The 17,820-nt window shown below is 29.8% G+C and overlaps 1 protein-coding gene across 10 annotated transcripts in view; it reads right to left on the bottom strand.

Moving 5' to 3' along the window:
- Positions 1-2,861: 2,861 nt before the first annotated feature.
- The window catches only part of LOC129951949 (transcription factor collier), a 73,171-nt gene continuing 58,212 nt past the window's right edge, over positions 2,862-17,820 (bottom strand). The window contains exons 6-12 of one of the 10 annotated variants that reach the window (XM_056064326.1): positions 10,925-11,006; positions 9,408-9,588; positions 8,195-8,479; positions 7,985-8,132; positions 7,661-7,926; positions 7,191-7,502; positions 2,862-3,420 (exon numbers count right to left, since the gene is read on the bottom strand). In XM_056064326.1, coding sequence (XP_055920301.1) covers positions 7,336-7,502; positions 7,661-7,926; positions 7,985-8,132; positions 8,195-8,479; positions 9,408-9,588; positions 10,925-11,006 — 1,129 coding nt within the window. In that variant the 3' untranslated portion in view covers positions 2,862-3,420; positions 7,191-7,335. The remainder of the gene's footprint in view (positions 3,421-7,190; positions 7,503-7,660; positions 7,927-7,984; positions 8,133-8,194; positions 8,480-9,407; positions 9,589-10,924; positions 11,007-17,820) is intronic. The other 9 variants (XM_056064328.1, XM_056064319.1, XM_056064322.1 and 6 more) reach the window with 9 other exon arrangements.

Here is a 17,820-nt window from a genome sequence, read left to right as displayed (position 1 = left end):
TTTAAGGCGGTTCCGATAAGGTTTGTAAACTCGAAAAAGCATTATATGGACTTCGCCAGTCAGGACGGCAATGGAACATCGAGATTGATGATATATTGAAGAAAATGGGTTTAGTTCCAACAGACTCTGACCCGTGCGTTTATCACGATAAACATAAGAAAACTTTGATCCTTTTATACGTTGATGATATCCTCGTATTTTCATCTGATCAAGTCATGGAAAATAAAATCAAGCACTTCACTGTACGAGACCTTGGAGAAGCCAAATGCTGCCTAGGCATTCAGATCAAAACTTTACCACAAAAGATACAACTATAGGAGGGTGGATATATCGAAGACGTCTTGAAAAGATTCGGAATGGAAAACAGTAAACCAGTCGCCATTCCCATGGTTATTGATCGAAAACTTTTAAAGAACAGCGCACGCTCCACCGAAGACCAATGTGAGAAACCTTATCGGGAGCTACTAGGAGCGCTGATGTACCTTGCTCTGGCGACGCGCCCAGACATTGTATACTCGGTAAGTGCGCTTACCGAGCGCGTTCTGCGCTACCTTAGAGGTACAACTCATCTCGGTCTTGAATTCAGAAAGGAAGACAAATCACCAATTTGCTACGTTGGCGCTGATTGGGGAAATTGAGCTCTCAATCGTCGATCCTATACTGGTTAAGCGTTTGTATTTGGAAAGGCTTCAATATCTTGGGAATCACGAAAGCAAAGTACAGTGGCTCTATCCTCGACCGAAGCCGAGTACATGGCTATCAGCGATGCTAGAATTAGGATACAATCATCTTAGCCAAATAAAAATGTACAATGACAACCAAAGAGCTGGAAAGTTGGCTGAGAATCCAGTGTACCACTCTCGATCCAAACACATCGACATCAGATACCATTTTGTCCGTGAAGTAATCAGAAATTCGTTCATAACACTCGATTATACTCCCACGGAGAAAATGGTCGCAGGCATTTTAACCAAGCCTTTGACTGAAGTAAGTCACGATAGGTGCTCGATTGGACTTGGACTCATCATCTTCGGACAACGAATTGAGAAGGGGTGTTGGAGTCTGACAATTTCCTCTCCTTTGACATTTATCTTGCGCCCTATGCGCTCTTGTATTCATATCTTGTATTACTTCTTATATTTAAAGTTCAGACATAACGAATAAATTCTTTACTTCAATTTGTATTTTCAATCGAAGCGGACGCATTTTTTACTTATAACTCTCATAAGAACCGAACATCAATTTTAACCAAATTTGCGTAATATTTCTTTTAGATTTTATTTTTTATGAAAAAACGAACTGTTGGATCTTTATAAAAAAAAAAATCTACTGAATTTCAAAAGATATTTTCTTATAGGATACAATTAGTTGGAAGTTCATTAGATATTTAGATTTAAACTGCTATGGTAAAAAAAAACACCCGCACAATTTTCTTGAAAGCCCTTTCTGCATCTTTCTATTACCTGTATAACAAAACTTTTTTGAAATCGATATCGCTTCTGGTTCTTGAGCTATGGACGACGAAAGAAACGTCGCGGACGTACGTTCACACGCGCGCACAGACATCTTTCTAAAAATCTTTTATTTCGACTCTAGTGACCTTGAAACGTCAAGAAATGTCAAAATTTTCAATTTGATAAATCGTACCCATTACAATAACTTTCTATGGAAAGTTAGAAAGTGGTTTGGCTGTCGAAAACAACTAAGGGCCTTTTAATAATCTAAATTGTTTTCACAAATTTTGAACTATGAAAAAACGTTGACTATTTTAGATTAAATAAAATTTAATTTAAATTTAATTTTATATTAAGTTACCTTTAAATTTCTGAAACTCGTCTTCAATTACGTCTTGTTTTATTTGACGCACATTAAGAGTGTAAGGCTTTTTTCTTTCAAAATTGTTTTTCTTTTAAATACAAACACTTTTAAGATTTTAATAAGTTGAAGAAATCTACTTTTTGAGATGAATTTGGTTTGCACGTTCTAGAATTGAGATTTAAACATACATTTCAAGAATATAAATGTCACAAAAGCAGCAAAAGAGACAGATTCGTTAAACTTATATTTATTAAAAAAACATATTATTTCTGTTAATTTAATAAAAAAGCTTAAAAGCTCTCGAGAATTGAAGTGAGAAGAGATTTAGTAAGTGTAAGTGTAATTTGTAAGTGCCTCGCTATAGTTCCTTCACAACTTATTTGTTTACCTTAATTTGTTTTAATTTTGTATTTTTATTGAATTTTGTACTTATTTCCTTATAACTGCTGGAATCTTTCATGTGTAAGGGTCGTCCAAATTAAATAGTTAGATCATGCCTTATTGGAGTACAGTGTTCTAAAAGAAGCTTATAACAGAAACTGTCACTAGCCCTTGGAATAGTAAAAATAAAGTTAAGATTTTATATTATTATTTTACACAACATCAAAGAACAGTTTTAAGCGGTGGCCAACAATTCTTTATGTTAAGTGTGTTATAGTACTTACTTAATTATCTGAATCAATTGAAATTCAAAATGCGATGAGGGTTAGGTCACAACTTCCATAATAATTGTATAGCTACTAGAATGGATTAGAAGTATGCACAAAAGTAATAAGTAAAATATTTTGCGACACAAATGCATCATATTATTGTTGTATAATAAAGATCAAATGTAAAATTTATTGTTTCGTTATTTTAAATGTTTATTTTTGAAAAAGAAAATTCAATTGCGATTTGAAAGATTAAAGAAACAATTATTTTTGATTAAACTTCAATATCACCTATAGATTTTTGGCAAATTACTTATTTTAATTTTAGGTTTCTCTTATACCTAAACAAATATTATTTATATTATTTGATATAAGTATTAGTTGCGTTATGTTTAAATAATTGCATTTAATTTTGTATTAATGTAATTGAATAATATATTTACAAAGGTTAACAATTTTATTTTACTATACAATGATATGTTAAAACACTTTAGAGTTATTTGAAATACTATATAATGTGCATAGTTTTTACAAAATATGTTGATACACATAATTAACATACGATACATATGTATTGTATATATATATTATAGGTAAGTGTGCAATTTTGTGTTTTTCGTATACATACATACAAACATTCTAATTAATTTAAATATAAGCTAGCTACTTAAAATAAAGGTAAAAGGAATATCTTATGAGCAATTTTGCAATGCTTCAATAGTATATTTATGATAAAAATATTCGATATGGTTTGTTAAAATTTATCAATAAATTCTTTTAATATTGCGGTCTTTTTTTCCTTTATGTGATACATTCCAGTCATGGTGTTGTGTATACAAATGTTTTATTCTTTACAAATATTATTTAGACGAAGTAACTAACTGACTCGTACTATATCCTTGTGTGCTACACGTAGGTAAGGCAAACGGGTTGAATCCTAATCCGCCAACTCCTGAAATTAGATAAAAATGTAATTTGCTGATAATATAATGAAAAGAGTATTTTAGCTTTAAGACAAAATAGTTTGAAAACAGAAGCAAAAACATAAATGTAAAATAATCCTGTTCTAGAATCAAAAATTTAAAAAAAAATAGGAAATGCAAATGAGCCGCGCTCAGACAAAAATTAGGTATTAGGGGGGGGGGGGGGGGTCAAAAGAGAAGACTCCTTCCTACGTATTTCTGTATCGGGACTCCTTTTAAAAGCGTTTTTTGCTCAAAGAACCCATATAAAATTCCATGTATTATTGTTATATAATCGAAAATTTAAAGATTATCTAGTTTTATTTTTGTTTGTTAAATTTGTCTACCGATTACCGTTGCCTTGGCACAAAGAGTCTAAAAAATATCGTACGATTGAATAAAGAGCTGGACTTTCGACCCAATTTGAGGAACCTTCCATTAGATTAAAAATAGGTTTGGGGTCGAAATACGGAAAACCGAAATCTTGTCATGCCGTTCGGATTCGGCTTAAAACTTAAGGTCCCCTCCATTCCCGACAACATTACTTGCACACAGAAATGATTGATAGTTGTAAGTCACTCTAGTTCTCAACGCTCTGTTGCCCCATATAATGTCTTTATATGGGTGAATATGCAAGAGTTGAGCAACTCGATGTCATCAACCAATATACACAAAGTCTTATTATATTTTATTTTAAAACAATAGAAAGACCATTAGTTCTTAAAACATGAGTCCTTTGGCATTTCACAAACCCGAAAGCCAACAATTAAGTGACAATATCTTTGATTTGAAGAACTTATTAATTTACTACATTCTGTGATGTATATACATACTACAACTTTAATAATACAGTGTTCTCCACTTTATTAAAAAAAATAAGAAATTGTGTTTTCAGTTTCATTTGTTAGTTAATTGTGTGTTATTGAAAATTGAATTTCGTGCGAAATATCGCCGACTCAACGTCAAATATCATTTTGAATTAGACTATAATTTTTGAAAATGTACTTTGTTGATATTCGAAATTACAAAAAAAAACATTTGTCCTGATTATAACATCAAATTTTGGTCTTTTTCGTGAGTCCGTTGGCATCAGTATTGTGTCAGGTATATTGTAATTGTTCTTCATTTTATGATCATTAGTACTTTTAGGATGAATATTGTTAGATTTTGTTTATATTGTTTGTTGAATACTTAGAAATATTTAGTAAAACTATGTGAAAGTAGTAAAAGATAAGTAAATTACGTTACGTTTTGAAAACTGATATAGTATTTTCTCCCGATATTACATATTAATAATAATTTTTAATTGTTACCAAGAGATTTTAATACTTTTAAAACACATGTGCCATTATTAAATCCTAAGAGATTTGTACTCATTTTTATTAAATCTCAACATAATACTTGCAAGTCTGTGTATTTTATCAATGCTATGTTACCTCGTCAGTCCCTTGGCAGTCAAATTCTGAACTTTTTAAATATCTTACTGTGTACCCAAAAAAGTGACTGACCCAATTTTTGTACAACTGCCCATATATATTATGTATCTTATATGTTCCATTTCATCATTTATTTTCATTCTAAATCATATTGAATATTATTGTAGCATTTAATTTACAGATTAAACAAACATGACATAAATGGATATGTATGTAAGTAAAATCGAATTTTACAATTTAATTCAAAATGAATTAATTCAAAATTCAAAACTTATAAACGTAAGAGGTATTTCTGGTAAAAAATCGCCATAATATTAAAGAGGTATTTCTGGTAAGAATTCGCTATAAAGTTTTATAATACTTCAACGATTCAACAATTCAACCGTTGTTCGATACATGATCACGCTTATTTTGTTATTAGATTGATATCATAAGATCATGTACACTTATGTTCCTTTCAGGTTCAAAAATTCAAGGGAGACGATCTGGTATGAAGCACTGTCGGGCTTTTTTAGTATAGTAGACGAAGTTTTTGTCGGGCTCAATTTTTTGAAGTCTATTATTACTATCGCTATCAGTCTACTTACTCGTATTTTGACTTTAAAGGAGTCAACAAAACTTAAAAATTGTAGACAGCAAAATGTTTGACTCTTAAATTTGAGGATATAGGTACATAATTTCTCTAAAAAATTAAATTAAAACAAATTAAGGTAAACAAATAAGTTGGGAAGAAACTCACAAATTACACGTTTCAGAATCCCTTTCCACTTCAAATCTCAAGAGATTCAAAGCTTGTATATCAATAGATATGAACCGTTTATTATGTCTTTCAATTAGCCATTAATTTAACAAAAGTATCATTTTTGCTTTTGGGTCATTTAAATTCTTGAATTTCGTGTTTATATGTCAGTTCTAGAGCATCCAAAGGAAATTCACTTCAAAACTAGCATTATTTATTTTTTAAGATTTCTTAAGAAAGAAATAAAATGCACGGCTGATAGTCGCTTGAACATGCTAATGTCTTCCAAAAATTCTGTTTAAAGATTTAAAAATGTAACTTATTTTTTTCGAAAATCATTTTAAATTAAATTTTGTCATAAGAATATTTTTGGTAAGCCCTAAATAAAGTGCTTATAGATATCCATTTTACATTTAAATTTCGTTATCGAGTTTTCTAAACAAAATTAATATTTTGTTTTTAAATAAAAGAAAATAACATTTTAGATCATCAAAAATCATCATCATTTTGATGACCCTTACGACCTCCCCACTCCCCTGGATTCGCCACTGTATGTATCTTTAGTGATACCACCCTCGAAGTAACAAAACTGTTTACATACAAAACAAACTCATATAACTTCATAAATTAATTCTTAACTTCTAAAATACCCAGTTTGTCAGGCAAAATGCCAAATTTAATAAGTCTCTTGTTTAACGACTTGAAATAATAACTGATACGGCAGCAATTTTACTTATTATTTCTTGAAAATTAAGTTTAAAAATGTCTATCAACTTAAAAAAGTGTTATTCCTTAAAATGATAAAATTAATTAATTTTTAATACATTTTGTTATATTTTTGTTTGCACAGAAAAGAGTTGAAAGTGTCCATAATAAACTTCTTTTCAAACAATCATTCCGTTCCAATCGAATAAAAACTTTTTGCTCATGGCATATCATAAGTATCATAAGTGGGGCTGGGATTTCTCTGTACTTAAAAACGAAAAATATGGGCTTAAAAATGAGAGCATATAAATTATAAATATGCACTAAACATATGCATCCAAAACAACGTGTTCTAATAAAATTAAACTATTGGACACAGAAAAATTGTTAAAAAAAGCTTTATAAATAAAAACATTAACCGATTTTTTAGTGAATTCATCCTGTTATAGTTAAAAACTAAATTAATTTAAAATAAATGGTAGGTGGAGTTTTACAGAGTTAAGTCAACTCTAAGTTCACAGAGTTCATCTGGCGAGGCTCGGCAAAAAAAAAATAAAGATAATGACGGTATTTTTTTTTTATGGAAATGGCTATATCAATAGGCATTAAAAAACTTCTTCTGATTAAATGTGGGTCCAATCTCACCTCTTTACTTTAACTCAGAGTTCCTATAAAATTGCACGGTATTCACTTAAGATACATAGTGATAAACTTATATTATTTTGAAATTGGCTATTAAATCAACTTATATAATAAATGTAGGGTTATACACCTTAGTTTATAACAACGTTAAATTAGTATTGAAAAATGGACATTAGCAGTAAGTTTAAAATTGATACCTACATAAGTACATAGAAATAAAATAAAATTGTCCATATACCATTGTGAGCTGTGCATCCGCTCCCATCCTTTTAAGAGAATATGTTAATTTTATTAAAGTTTTCTTTATAAAAAGTGTGAGGACAGATCAAGGGCGATATCGACGAATGCAAACGCATCACGCAGATCTCTCTCTTCTTCATCCACTAAACGGCTGCTGTTGCAGACACCGTTGTAGGATTATGCCAAAGCTGATGTGGATGATGCGAAAGATGGTGATGATGCGGATGTGAGTGATGATGGTGATGGTGTTGTGCAAGAGCTTGATGCCACGGGGATGTCACTGTTGAAATTAATGGCGAAAAGGCACTAGCTGAGCAGATTGTTTCATTTTTCGTTTTTTTTTTTATTTTTTTTGTGTCGGTGCAGATGCAAACAATAAAATGCGAAATAAAACATGCAATAGAAAGTAACAAAAAGCAAAATAAAGAAATAATTCCAAACAAAACACAACCAAATTAATCTACTCACTGGATGTAGAATTGAACACACTCCCAGGTGACGATGACAATGCTCCCATGTTTGGTGCTGGTCCATAACCGTTAGCAGTGGCCCCGTAGGACCCACCTCCTGATGAGTGTGGCGTTGACGTGCTGCTACAATAGCCTCCACGAGGACTCACACTGCTACTTTGAGCTCGTTGGTATTCATCTTCGGTCCATTGGCCAGTTCCGTCCTGAACACTAACTGCTAATTGGCCTGCGTATGAATTGAATCCTGTGGTACCTCCGGGGGATCTAAATCCAAGTAAATTTAAAGTAATACTCGAAAAATGTGTTGTGCATGTGAACTTACCTAGGCATTGAATAAAGGGCTTCAACTAAATCAGCGGCACGTTTAAGGATAATTTCCTTTTGAAGTTTTTCTGGATCTCCAGGGTGGCGGGGAATAAGCTTTTGCAAGCGCTGAAATCCATAGTCTATTGTTGGTTCATTGAGTGCTGCTTAATAAAAGGGAAAATAGTACTTGATAACTACTACAAATATTTCTTTTTTTAAAACTTACAAACATAGACAAATCTTCCAGGGGAACCTTTGCAAAATTGTTTGCTTTTGTATGAAAGTGTTACTTCTACAACACCCGGTATATGTCGTGGTGGAGTCTGAACTCGAATAGCATGCGATGTTATTAGTTCACTCCAAACAAGCATAGTTCCAAAAACAACTTGAAGGCCATCAAAGAAATTATCACCAACAATGATAACAGTCGCTCCTCCAGTGGTCCAGCCTTCACTGGGTGATATTGCTTTTATACAAGGTGTTGCAACAGGGAGAGGTGGGTAGAGTCCTACTAAAAATGAATTCAGTTGTTATTTCCCCTTTAATGTTGTGAAAAATTTGAATAGTTATATATAAGGTATTTTTAGGAATAAATAAACACGTATAGGTAGTAAATAATAGTTTTGGACCCAGAAAATAAAACTTTCAAATTAAATTAATAATTTTTTTCAAACTTATAGCTCTTATGAATTGATTTGGTTAAGAAGGATTCTAAGAAAGTTACGTTTTGTTTTATTAAGTTTAAAAAGCAATACATACATTTTGTATGCTTCAGTGTTAACACGGATTTTAATTGGAGAATAGTTCAGATTAAGTCATTAATAATTTATGTAATAATATCATTTTTATTTGAAAACAGTAATGTTTCCTCGTCTAAAACTGTAGTTTGAATTATTGATATTTGAGAAATTAATTGTTAGGAGGAATTGGAGTTTGTTGACTTTTGGAGAGCGAACATGCATTGGGCACTGTGGGGAGCTCAGAGGAAGTACATTTCAATTTTTTTTTCCCATTGGTCAGTGGTAAGGACAATTTTATTTCGATTTCTTTGGAATCAAATTCAATTATAATAATTAAATTATGTTCATGACAAAGTTAATTTTAAAAAAAAGAAAACAATACTTAGAAACGGTTGTGTTTGGTTAACGTACTTTTTTTTACACATACAGATTTTTTGAAATGACTTAGTTTATATTATCTATGTTTAGAAACCTATAAATGATATGATTAATCTACATCCTACAAACTAAATTATTTTTATTAAAAGCTAAATTCTGAAGATTACAATGATTTTACTTTAACACTTGTTTAATTTTTTTTATCGAGTTTTAAAAGCTTTTAGAGGAAACAAAAAAAAAACTAAATAAATTTTATCATATGGGTAGATAAAATTTCTTAAAGTAAAAACAAGGAAAACAAAACAGAAACTATCTACAGACCATCGTAGGTACTGTCAGGTGCAAGGGGATGACCCGAAATGGACAGGGGAGGGTTTCCTGTACCTTCCGTGGCATCCATCCGCTTTGCTCGACGGCCATGTTTGGAATTATTGTGCACAAACATGTTATCAGAAATGGCTAGAAGTGGTCCATCAACTGTAACTTGTGTTGAGATAACAACCTGAAATGAAAATGTCTTTTAATTATTACAGTAATAAATATGATTTTGATATGTTTAAACTAAACTATAATAGGTAAGTAAGATGAGTAAGATAGCTGACCATCAAATTACTTATTATTCTATAAGATGAGAGATTTTAATATCACTCAATCGATAGAACCATTTAAGTGATACTTAGTTGTATATGCAAAAGCAATGCACTTTAACATTATCTTCATCTATTCTGCCGAAGAAAAAACTACATATACAGGCCCTGATTAAAGTTAAATTTAGATCCCTCAGAGAATTTAAAAGCTTCTATAACTAGTTCTTTAGTATGATTTTGAATTACATTTAACTTTTCCTGCAACAAAAAGTCAAAGTTGGGACCACTTGTAGCATCCCAATCAAATTGTCTTATATATAGTTTGTTTTTAATGGCTTGAAAACAAAACGGTTTGAGAGTAGGTATGAAGATGAAGTCATATTAGCTCGGTGATATACATTTGGTTAAATACAATTTGTGTATGTTTTATGCTTTTATATATATGGAATATTTGTAACTGTTTTTTTTGTGTTATGTGCCTGTGAAGTCTGATTTTTTTCCTATTTCTTTATTGATTTTCTATTTTTGAAAGTTGTTATGTGTACACAAAAATAGGAGTATTTGACCCGTTATAAGTCATTTTCCACCTAAACTGAGTTTCTTAAAAATCAAATTTTTGTACAGTTTTTCAAGATTGTTGTGGTTGGTTTGCGTTTTGTAATCAGAATTTCAAGAGGTATTTGCAAAATTTTAAGAAATGCCCATTTTCTGCATTTGTTGCTTTTTTCCAAAAAAAATAATTGAAGTAAGGAAATGTATTTATATCTAAAAAGATATTGTCCACGCTGATAAATTTCCATTTATGTATAACCTTTGGACCTAAAATTTTGTAATAAGCTAAATTGTCAATTCAAAATCATTTAAACAATAACTAATTTAATTTAAAACTGTTTTTTGTTTATAATATTGTAGTTGGTAGGTCCTTATATTTTGTAAAAAAATGTCAATGTTGCTATAGGTACTGTGTACTGTTAACTATACTGTGCTTGGAAAATTTTAAAATTTGTAAAAGGTTATACAAACATATTTCTTTTAGTATAAAATGTTAAGATTGAGTCAATATCACTTTTTGTTTCTATAAAAATACATACATATATGCTACATTATTATTTGTTAAAGTTATTTTTAGAGTTGATAATTACTTCACTGAATTTGAAGACACAATAATAAGATTATAATAGTCATATTTTGAACACCGATCTACGTGTACATACATGTAATAGACACAGGTAAAAGTGTTGTTTGTATTACCTGAAATCTTCTCATATCCCTAGGATTTCCAGCATTCTTCAAACAATTTTGGTTGCACTTCAAAAAAAATTTCAAGAAAAACCTGTAAAATAAATTAGTATTTAGTAGTTAGTATAAGCCTTTACTTGTTTAAAAATATTTGAAAAGAAAATTTACAATTATAGAAGGATTTATTTTGTTAATTTTTTTAAATATAGTAAAGGCAGGCATATGTACATATGTGTATGTACAATGTACATTTGTACATATTTCTGTTGAAAAATATTTTTAAGCGTTGTTCTAAGTTTCTTCTTAATTAATTCTTGGAAACATTTGTTTACTTCTTGTGTCTGGGTTTACAACAGATCAAATCATTAACAAAAAGATTGTTGGTTGGGAAGAAAAGATAGCCTGTGTCTTGTATTTTAGTATTTTAAGCTTCCAATCGAAAGCATAAACTTGTATAACATGCAATGCAGATTGCGAGTTGGTTTTAGTGTTGAAGACAATTGAATCCAATGAAAAAAAAAAAAAACGTAGGACCAATCAAAACTCCATGTTATATGCGTTCGTGAAAATGTTAGCCTTTTTAGCTTAAGCTTACTTTAAAACCCCAATTTGTATAATGCTCAAAAATTATCTCGGTTATCAACTTTAGAAAATACTTTTCTTTTGTTATCCCCTTAAATCCTTTACCATTCTCGGACCTATAAAACAGAAAACCTTTGTTCACCATTAGGACATCTAGCAGTTTTGTTGGATGGACTTATTAACTCATCGTACGATTTAGTTTTTATATCCCTAACTTATGACATGCTATGCATTTTAAATTATTAGAAATTAATCAATCTTGAATACCAAACGTACTTCCAAAACTTATAATACCATTATTTTTCTTACAGATGAAATTATCTTATAAAGTAGAGTATTTCTGTCCAATCTTAACCGCAAAATACAACATAAAAATAGTATACATTTAAGAAAGCAAGGTTGAAAATATTTAAGGATTATTAATCAAAGTAAATGATGAAAAATATAAAACAATTATATTCTTCATATGTCGGTAGATACCCACAGTAAGTAATATAATTTCAATACCTTTCAACTCAATTTACCAAAAACACATATTAATATTTTGTAAGTACATTAAAATCCTTAGTGCCATCTTTAAATATACATATTCTTATGTTAATTTATAAAAGTTTAAATTGTTTTCAATACACAATAAAATACCAAGAAACTTAAAATTAAACAAGTTTTTCTATTCTGTTTTTAGAAAAAACCACGGATGTTCAGTTAAGATTTAATATTTCATCAGGATAAGTTCTTCAAATAAACCTTTTTTTAAATCTTATAAAATGATTATGGTATTGGTCAAAAATTGGCATGATCTTGCTGTAGCACATAACCTTTCAATATCATTGCCAGTGAACAATGTGGAAGCATTAAAAATGCACTATATGAATGTATCTCTGTTATAGATGACTCGATGTATAGGCTTTGTGTTGCGAGAGGGGCTGCATCAACATCCACGAATATATACAGACAACTTAATCTGAAACTTGGTGAAAGAAACTATTTTAGAGAAGAGTTTATAGTTTCTGAAATGAGCTTGATCTTCAAGATAAGATTAGAACAGACTTAAACCCTGTGTGCTCCCTTTGCAACCTTAGTCAAAACGAAGATGTTTTGCATTTTTTAGCACTTTGTCCAATATTACAGGAAATCCGAAGGCTCTACTTTTATTCTAGTTTCCTTTCCCAAGAGGAATGTGTCAGTGTACTTAACGGAGATCGTGGCTGGAAGCCTCTTATACGCTATGTCTCACATGCACGAAAATATCGAAACGAGTGTTTGAGTTTGTTTTGAGTTGTAAGAAGATGTTAATGTGATTGTATCTTCTCCTTTTTTTTCTCGTTTTTAACCAACTTAAAAGTCCTTAAAATTGAAAAATTAAATTTAAAAACTTGAGAAATATGCAGTTCTTTTCCTATGTTTTGCTTTTTTTCTCACTTACAAACTAATATCTATTTTAGCTAAACTAAAAGCCCATTACCAATATTTTTCTATTTTTCCTTAATTTTTTTTGTTTTGACCAAACTAAAAGTCACATTTTTTATTAAACATATAAATACCTGTTATTGCTTTTTTATACTATATATATCAAAATACACTTTAATGGTGAACATTATTCCATATGGTTCAATGTTTTCTTTTTTTCTTTGTTTTTGACTAAATTAAAAGTCACATTATGAAAATAATAATTTAAAAAAAAAAACTGTTTTCTTTAATGTTTATATTTATATTTACACTTACTTTTTTTAACTATGAAACTTATTTTGTGAAATATTCTCTCTTTTTACTCAAATTGTACTTTTTTTTTGGTTGTTTATTTAATTAGTTTTTTTCCGGCAGACGGCTTATAAAGCCATGCTTTGTATATCTTTTATTATGAAATATTGTACTTATAAGAAAATTGAAAAAATAAAGAACTTTTCTATCTATCTATCTATTATGGTATTGAAAAATAAGAGTTAATTTTAGGCTTTTTTAATTATGTTTTAATATACAATTTGATGGAATAGCTTTGTTTGGAAAATAGATTGGTTATCAGAAAAAAATTACTTTGAAAAAAGATCAGACAAAAACTACTTTTTTATGCGAAAAGTTGGTTAAAATATTGAAAATATAAAAAATTGATTTAAAAAAAAATACTTTATAAATTTATATTTATTAAAAAGCCTAATTTGTATTTTTTATACGTTTATCTTATGTTAAAGCAGCATACTCTTAATTATGACAAAATATAGGTACTATCGCTTACTTTCGGAAGATATGATCTTCTCGATAAAAAGAAGTCAGCTATTTCTATTTGTTATATGGAAGGGTGGTAATCGACTTTCCAATCAACATTCAAGAATAAATCACCACTAAGGTGCATACGAACAAAAATCTAGCAGCCTTAGGCAAAACATCTGTTCAGAATATTTTTACCACATGCAGAAAATAATTATTGACATCTCGATTTAAAAACTTCTGTGAACAATCAATTAGGGGTTGAACAACAGAAACAAAATAAAAAAGAACTATGACTAAAGATAAGTAATGCAATATAAACATACAAAAAGTATCTTTAGAGCTAAAACGGAATTCAAAGTATGTAGTTAAGAAATCACTTATAGAAATAAATAGCTATAAAAGCTAAGTTTAAAGCTAAAAATAAACAGAGAGTTACAGAATTTTTCTATTATAAAAACTTTAAAAAATCCGTCTTCTAAAACAAATTTTTCAAATAATTTGTATTATGTTTTGTATAAGTATTAAAACAAATCATTAGGTTAAATAAAGCTTATATTTATAATCTTTTAAAAAATCTAAATTTAAAGAAATCCAGATATGCAAACTTTAGCCACCCTTGGTACAATGTGTAACAAAAGAAATAAGACACGGAAAACTTAACTCAAAACTCTGTCTGCAATTAATTTCTCTTTTTATGTTGAACGAATTTAAGTCTCTTTTTAATTTTGTATATGCTATTTACTGATATGGGCACCTCTTTGAAAGAGAATCCTGAAAAGTTTTGGAAACTTGTAAACTCGAAGAAAAAATCAGATGGCTTTCCATTTCCAGTTAAGCTTTTGGTTTTCCGCCATTTTGCTTAACTTGGATCAAATCATACCTTGAAAACAGATCCTATGAGGTAAAATTTATAAATTGTCATTTAAAACCTTTTGTTGCTCAATCTGGTGTTCCCCAGGGAAGCCATATTGGCCCTTTTTTTCATCCTGTCTATTAAAGATGTATCGTTATGCCTACGCTCAAATGAAGTTCTCATTTTTGTCAATGGCATGAACATTTTTAAGATAATAAAGTCCACCCAAGATCGTATCCTTTTACAAGCCGACATTGATAGTTTCACATTAAAATTTAAAAAAAATAAAATGACAGACGATAACTTTTACTAAAAAAACAATCTATAGTGTATTTGATTATTGTATATCATAGCAAAAACTCTTTCGCGTCTCCACATCACATTAATTTTATTGTTAATAAAGCAAGTTCTATGCTTGGTTTTATACAACTCTGGGCAAAGGAGTTCAATGATCCCATATTCTTTGTAAAATTGTCATGTTCGTCCTCATCTTGAATATGCAACAAAATTCATAGAAAACGTACTGAATCTCAACATTGAATTGAATTTCAACATAATTGCATTCGTTTTGGCCTAAAGAGTCATCAAGGGTTTGCAATCTCTAAATCAAAGGCGTGTTAATAATGACTTAATATTTCTTCATCAAGTCAATAATGGTGAAATTGATGCACCTTATTTTCTATCTTGTGTACATTCGAATTATTACCGAGGCGGAACTCATCACCTGCGTACATTTCATTTTATACATATTCTAAAGAACTAACTATGGGAAGAATGAAGTTTTAAGTCGAATGAGCATTTTATATAACTTAAACTGTCCATCGATAGATTTAAATAAGGTGGGATTAAAACCATTGTTTAGAACCAATGCTCCACTATCGTAAACTTCTTTGTTTTACTTGTTTTATACTGTAATAATTCATGTTAGTATCAATTATATTTTGTATTATGTGCGTGTTCTAGACTATAATTGTATTATTTTCTTACTAACAACTAACACATGCACTTATGATGAGCCTCTGATCGTAGTTTGACGCTCAGTACTTTCTGAAAATTCTGAAGTGTACAAAAAAAAATAAATAATAGGCTTCTAGTTCCTTAGCATTTCCTTTAGTCTATATATATAAAAATCAATGCCACTTTTCGTTGTAATTTTATAACTCAACAATGCCTTTACTGATTTGGCTAATTTGGGTCTTGAATTATTCGTGGAAGTCTAGAGAAGGTTTGTACGTAGAGAAAATTAAAAAAATAATCTTCAAAAAGGTATAAAATCAACATCTTTCTATATTCCCATATACAAACATTTTGTACTTAAAGAAATCGCGATTTGTTGATTACCTTGAAAATGTAGAACGAAGCTGTAACAATAATTGAAGATATGAGTTTAAAGATTGTAAATAAGGCGTTAGAACAATTGGGTATGACCGCACCAAGTCGTAAGATACATGATTTTTTTGACTGTAAATTGCGACGTGATTTACATTTATTTGTACAATCGGATTTAACTAAATTAAATATTCAACAAAAACATGTGTATGACACAATCATGCAAGCCATTTCCAATAATACAGGTGGATTATATTTCTTGGATACATCTGTAGTACAGGCAAATCTTTCGTTGTATCATTGATTTTAGCGACAATTCGATCGGAACAGAAAATTGCATTGCCACTTGCATCTTAGGGAATTGCTGTAACATTATGGTCGGACCGCACATTCTGTATTAAAATTGTCATTGAATGTACATTATACGGGTGATTGAAACTCCAACTTGCAATATTTCGAGAAATTCTTCTATGGAAAAAATTCTGCGATTAACGTCAATTCCTACTAATGAAATAAACGCCTGTTTGAAGTCATCAGTTCTTTGGAGATATGTACAAAAATTGACAATTAACATTAATATGCGTATTCACTTACATTATGCTGCACTGCTCATGAGTTATCAAAACAATTTTTAGAAATTGGTGATGTCAAAATACCAATCGACAGTACCAACGGATTGATCACTTTACCGAACAATTTTTGTACAATTGCGCAATCTATAGATGAGTTGGTTGAATGTGTTTATCCGAATTTTCTTCAGAATTACAGAAATCATGATTGTTTGAGAGAACGCACCAGTTTAGCACCGAAAAAAAATCATATCAATGCCATTAATTTTCAAATTCAATCGAAACTGCCAAGTGTAGTCACGACATATAAATCAATTGACAGTGTTATGAATCAAGATGAACCAATGAATTATCCAATTGAATTTTTAAATTCATTGGAACCGCCTGGTATGCCACCACATTGCTTGAATCTGAAAACTGGTTCTTTGATTATATTATTACGAAATATTAATCCACCAAAACTGTGTAATGGCACCAGATTGGCAGTGAAAAAGTTATTGCCAAATTTGATTGAAGCTACAATCCTAACTGGTAAATTAAAATGAGAAGTGTGTTTAATACCAAGTATCTTTATGATTCCAACTGATATGCCATTTGAATTCAAAAGATTACAATATCCTGTGCCTTTATCATTTGCGATGTTCATAAATAAGGCCCAAGGGCAAACACTTCACGTTTGTGGTGTCAATTTGGAGGAATCATGATTTTCACATGGCCAACTTTATGTTGCCTTTTTCAGAGTCGGTACCCTCAACTCTTTATTTATTCATGCTCAAAATGAAAAAAAAAAACTAAAAATATTGTTTTAGACTAACCCATATAGACCAACCTAATTCTTTTTTATTTTTAAGTTTTTACTCTCTGCTGATAAATATAATATAAACAATATATCATTTGGACTTTCAAATAGCTAGCAATTTGAAATATTTTTTTGTTTGAATAAATGAACTTAATAATAATTTTTGTTATTACTATGCCTTATACGTAGCGAAGCACGTACCGAGCCGCTAGTTTATTTATATTTTAAATTCATCATTTTAAACTCAAAAAATGTTTTTTTCCAAATTCAATTTTTGTTTGTTTTTTTTTTCCAAAGTTATGTTTATATCGTGTTACTACCCTTTAAAATAAATCATTATTCTCTTTTTTTATTTGATCTGTTTTATCTTAAATTAATTGTTTATATGTAAAATTTTACAATTTAAGTTTAAAAATATTTTTTGTATGCAGTTACTTAGAACTAATTATTACACGATTTACATTTAATTTTCGTTAAAAAGAATTGAACTGTTTTTCAAATACCGAATTTTGAAAAAAATGTAATATATGTTTAAAAATAAAAAAAAAGTACATTATTTATTATTATT

This window comes from Eupeodes corollae, chromosome 3, assembly GCF_945859685.1.
Source record: "Eupeodes corollae chromosome 3, idEupCoro1.1, whole genome shotgun sequence".
NCBI lineage: Eukaryota > Metazoa > Arthropoda > Insecta > Diptera > Syrphidae > Eupeodes > Eupeodes corollae.
The sequence above is the reverse complement of the archived record's forward strand: the minus strand, read 5'-3'. Positions and strand labels throughout refer to the sequence as shown.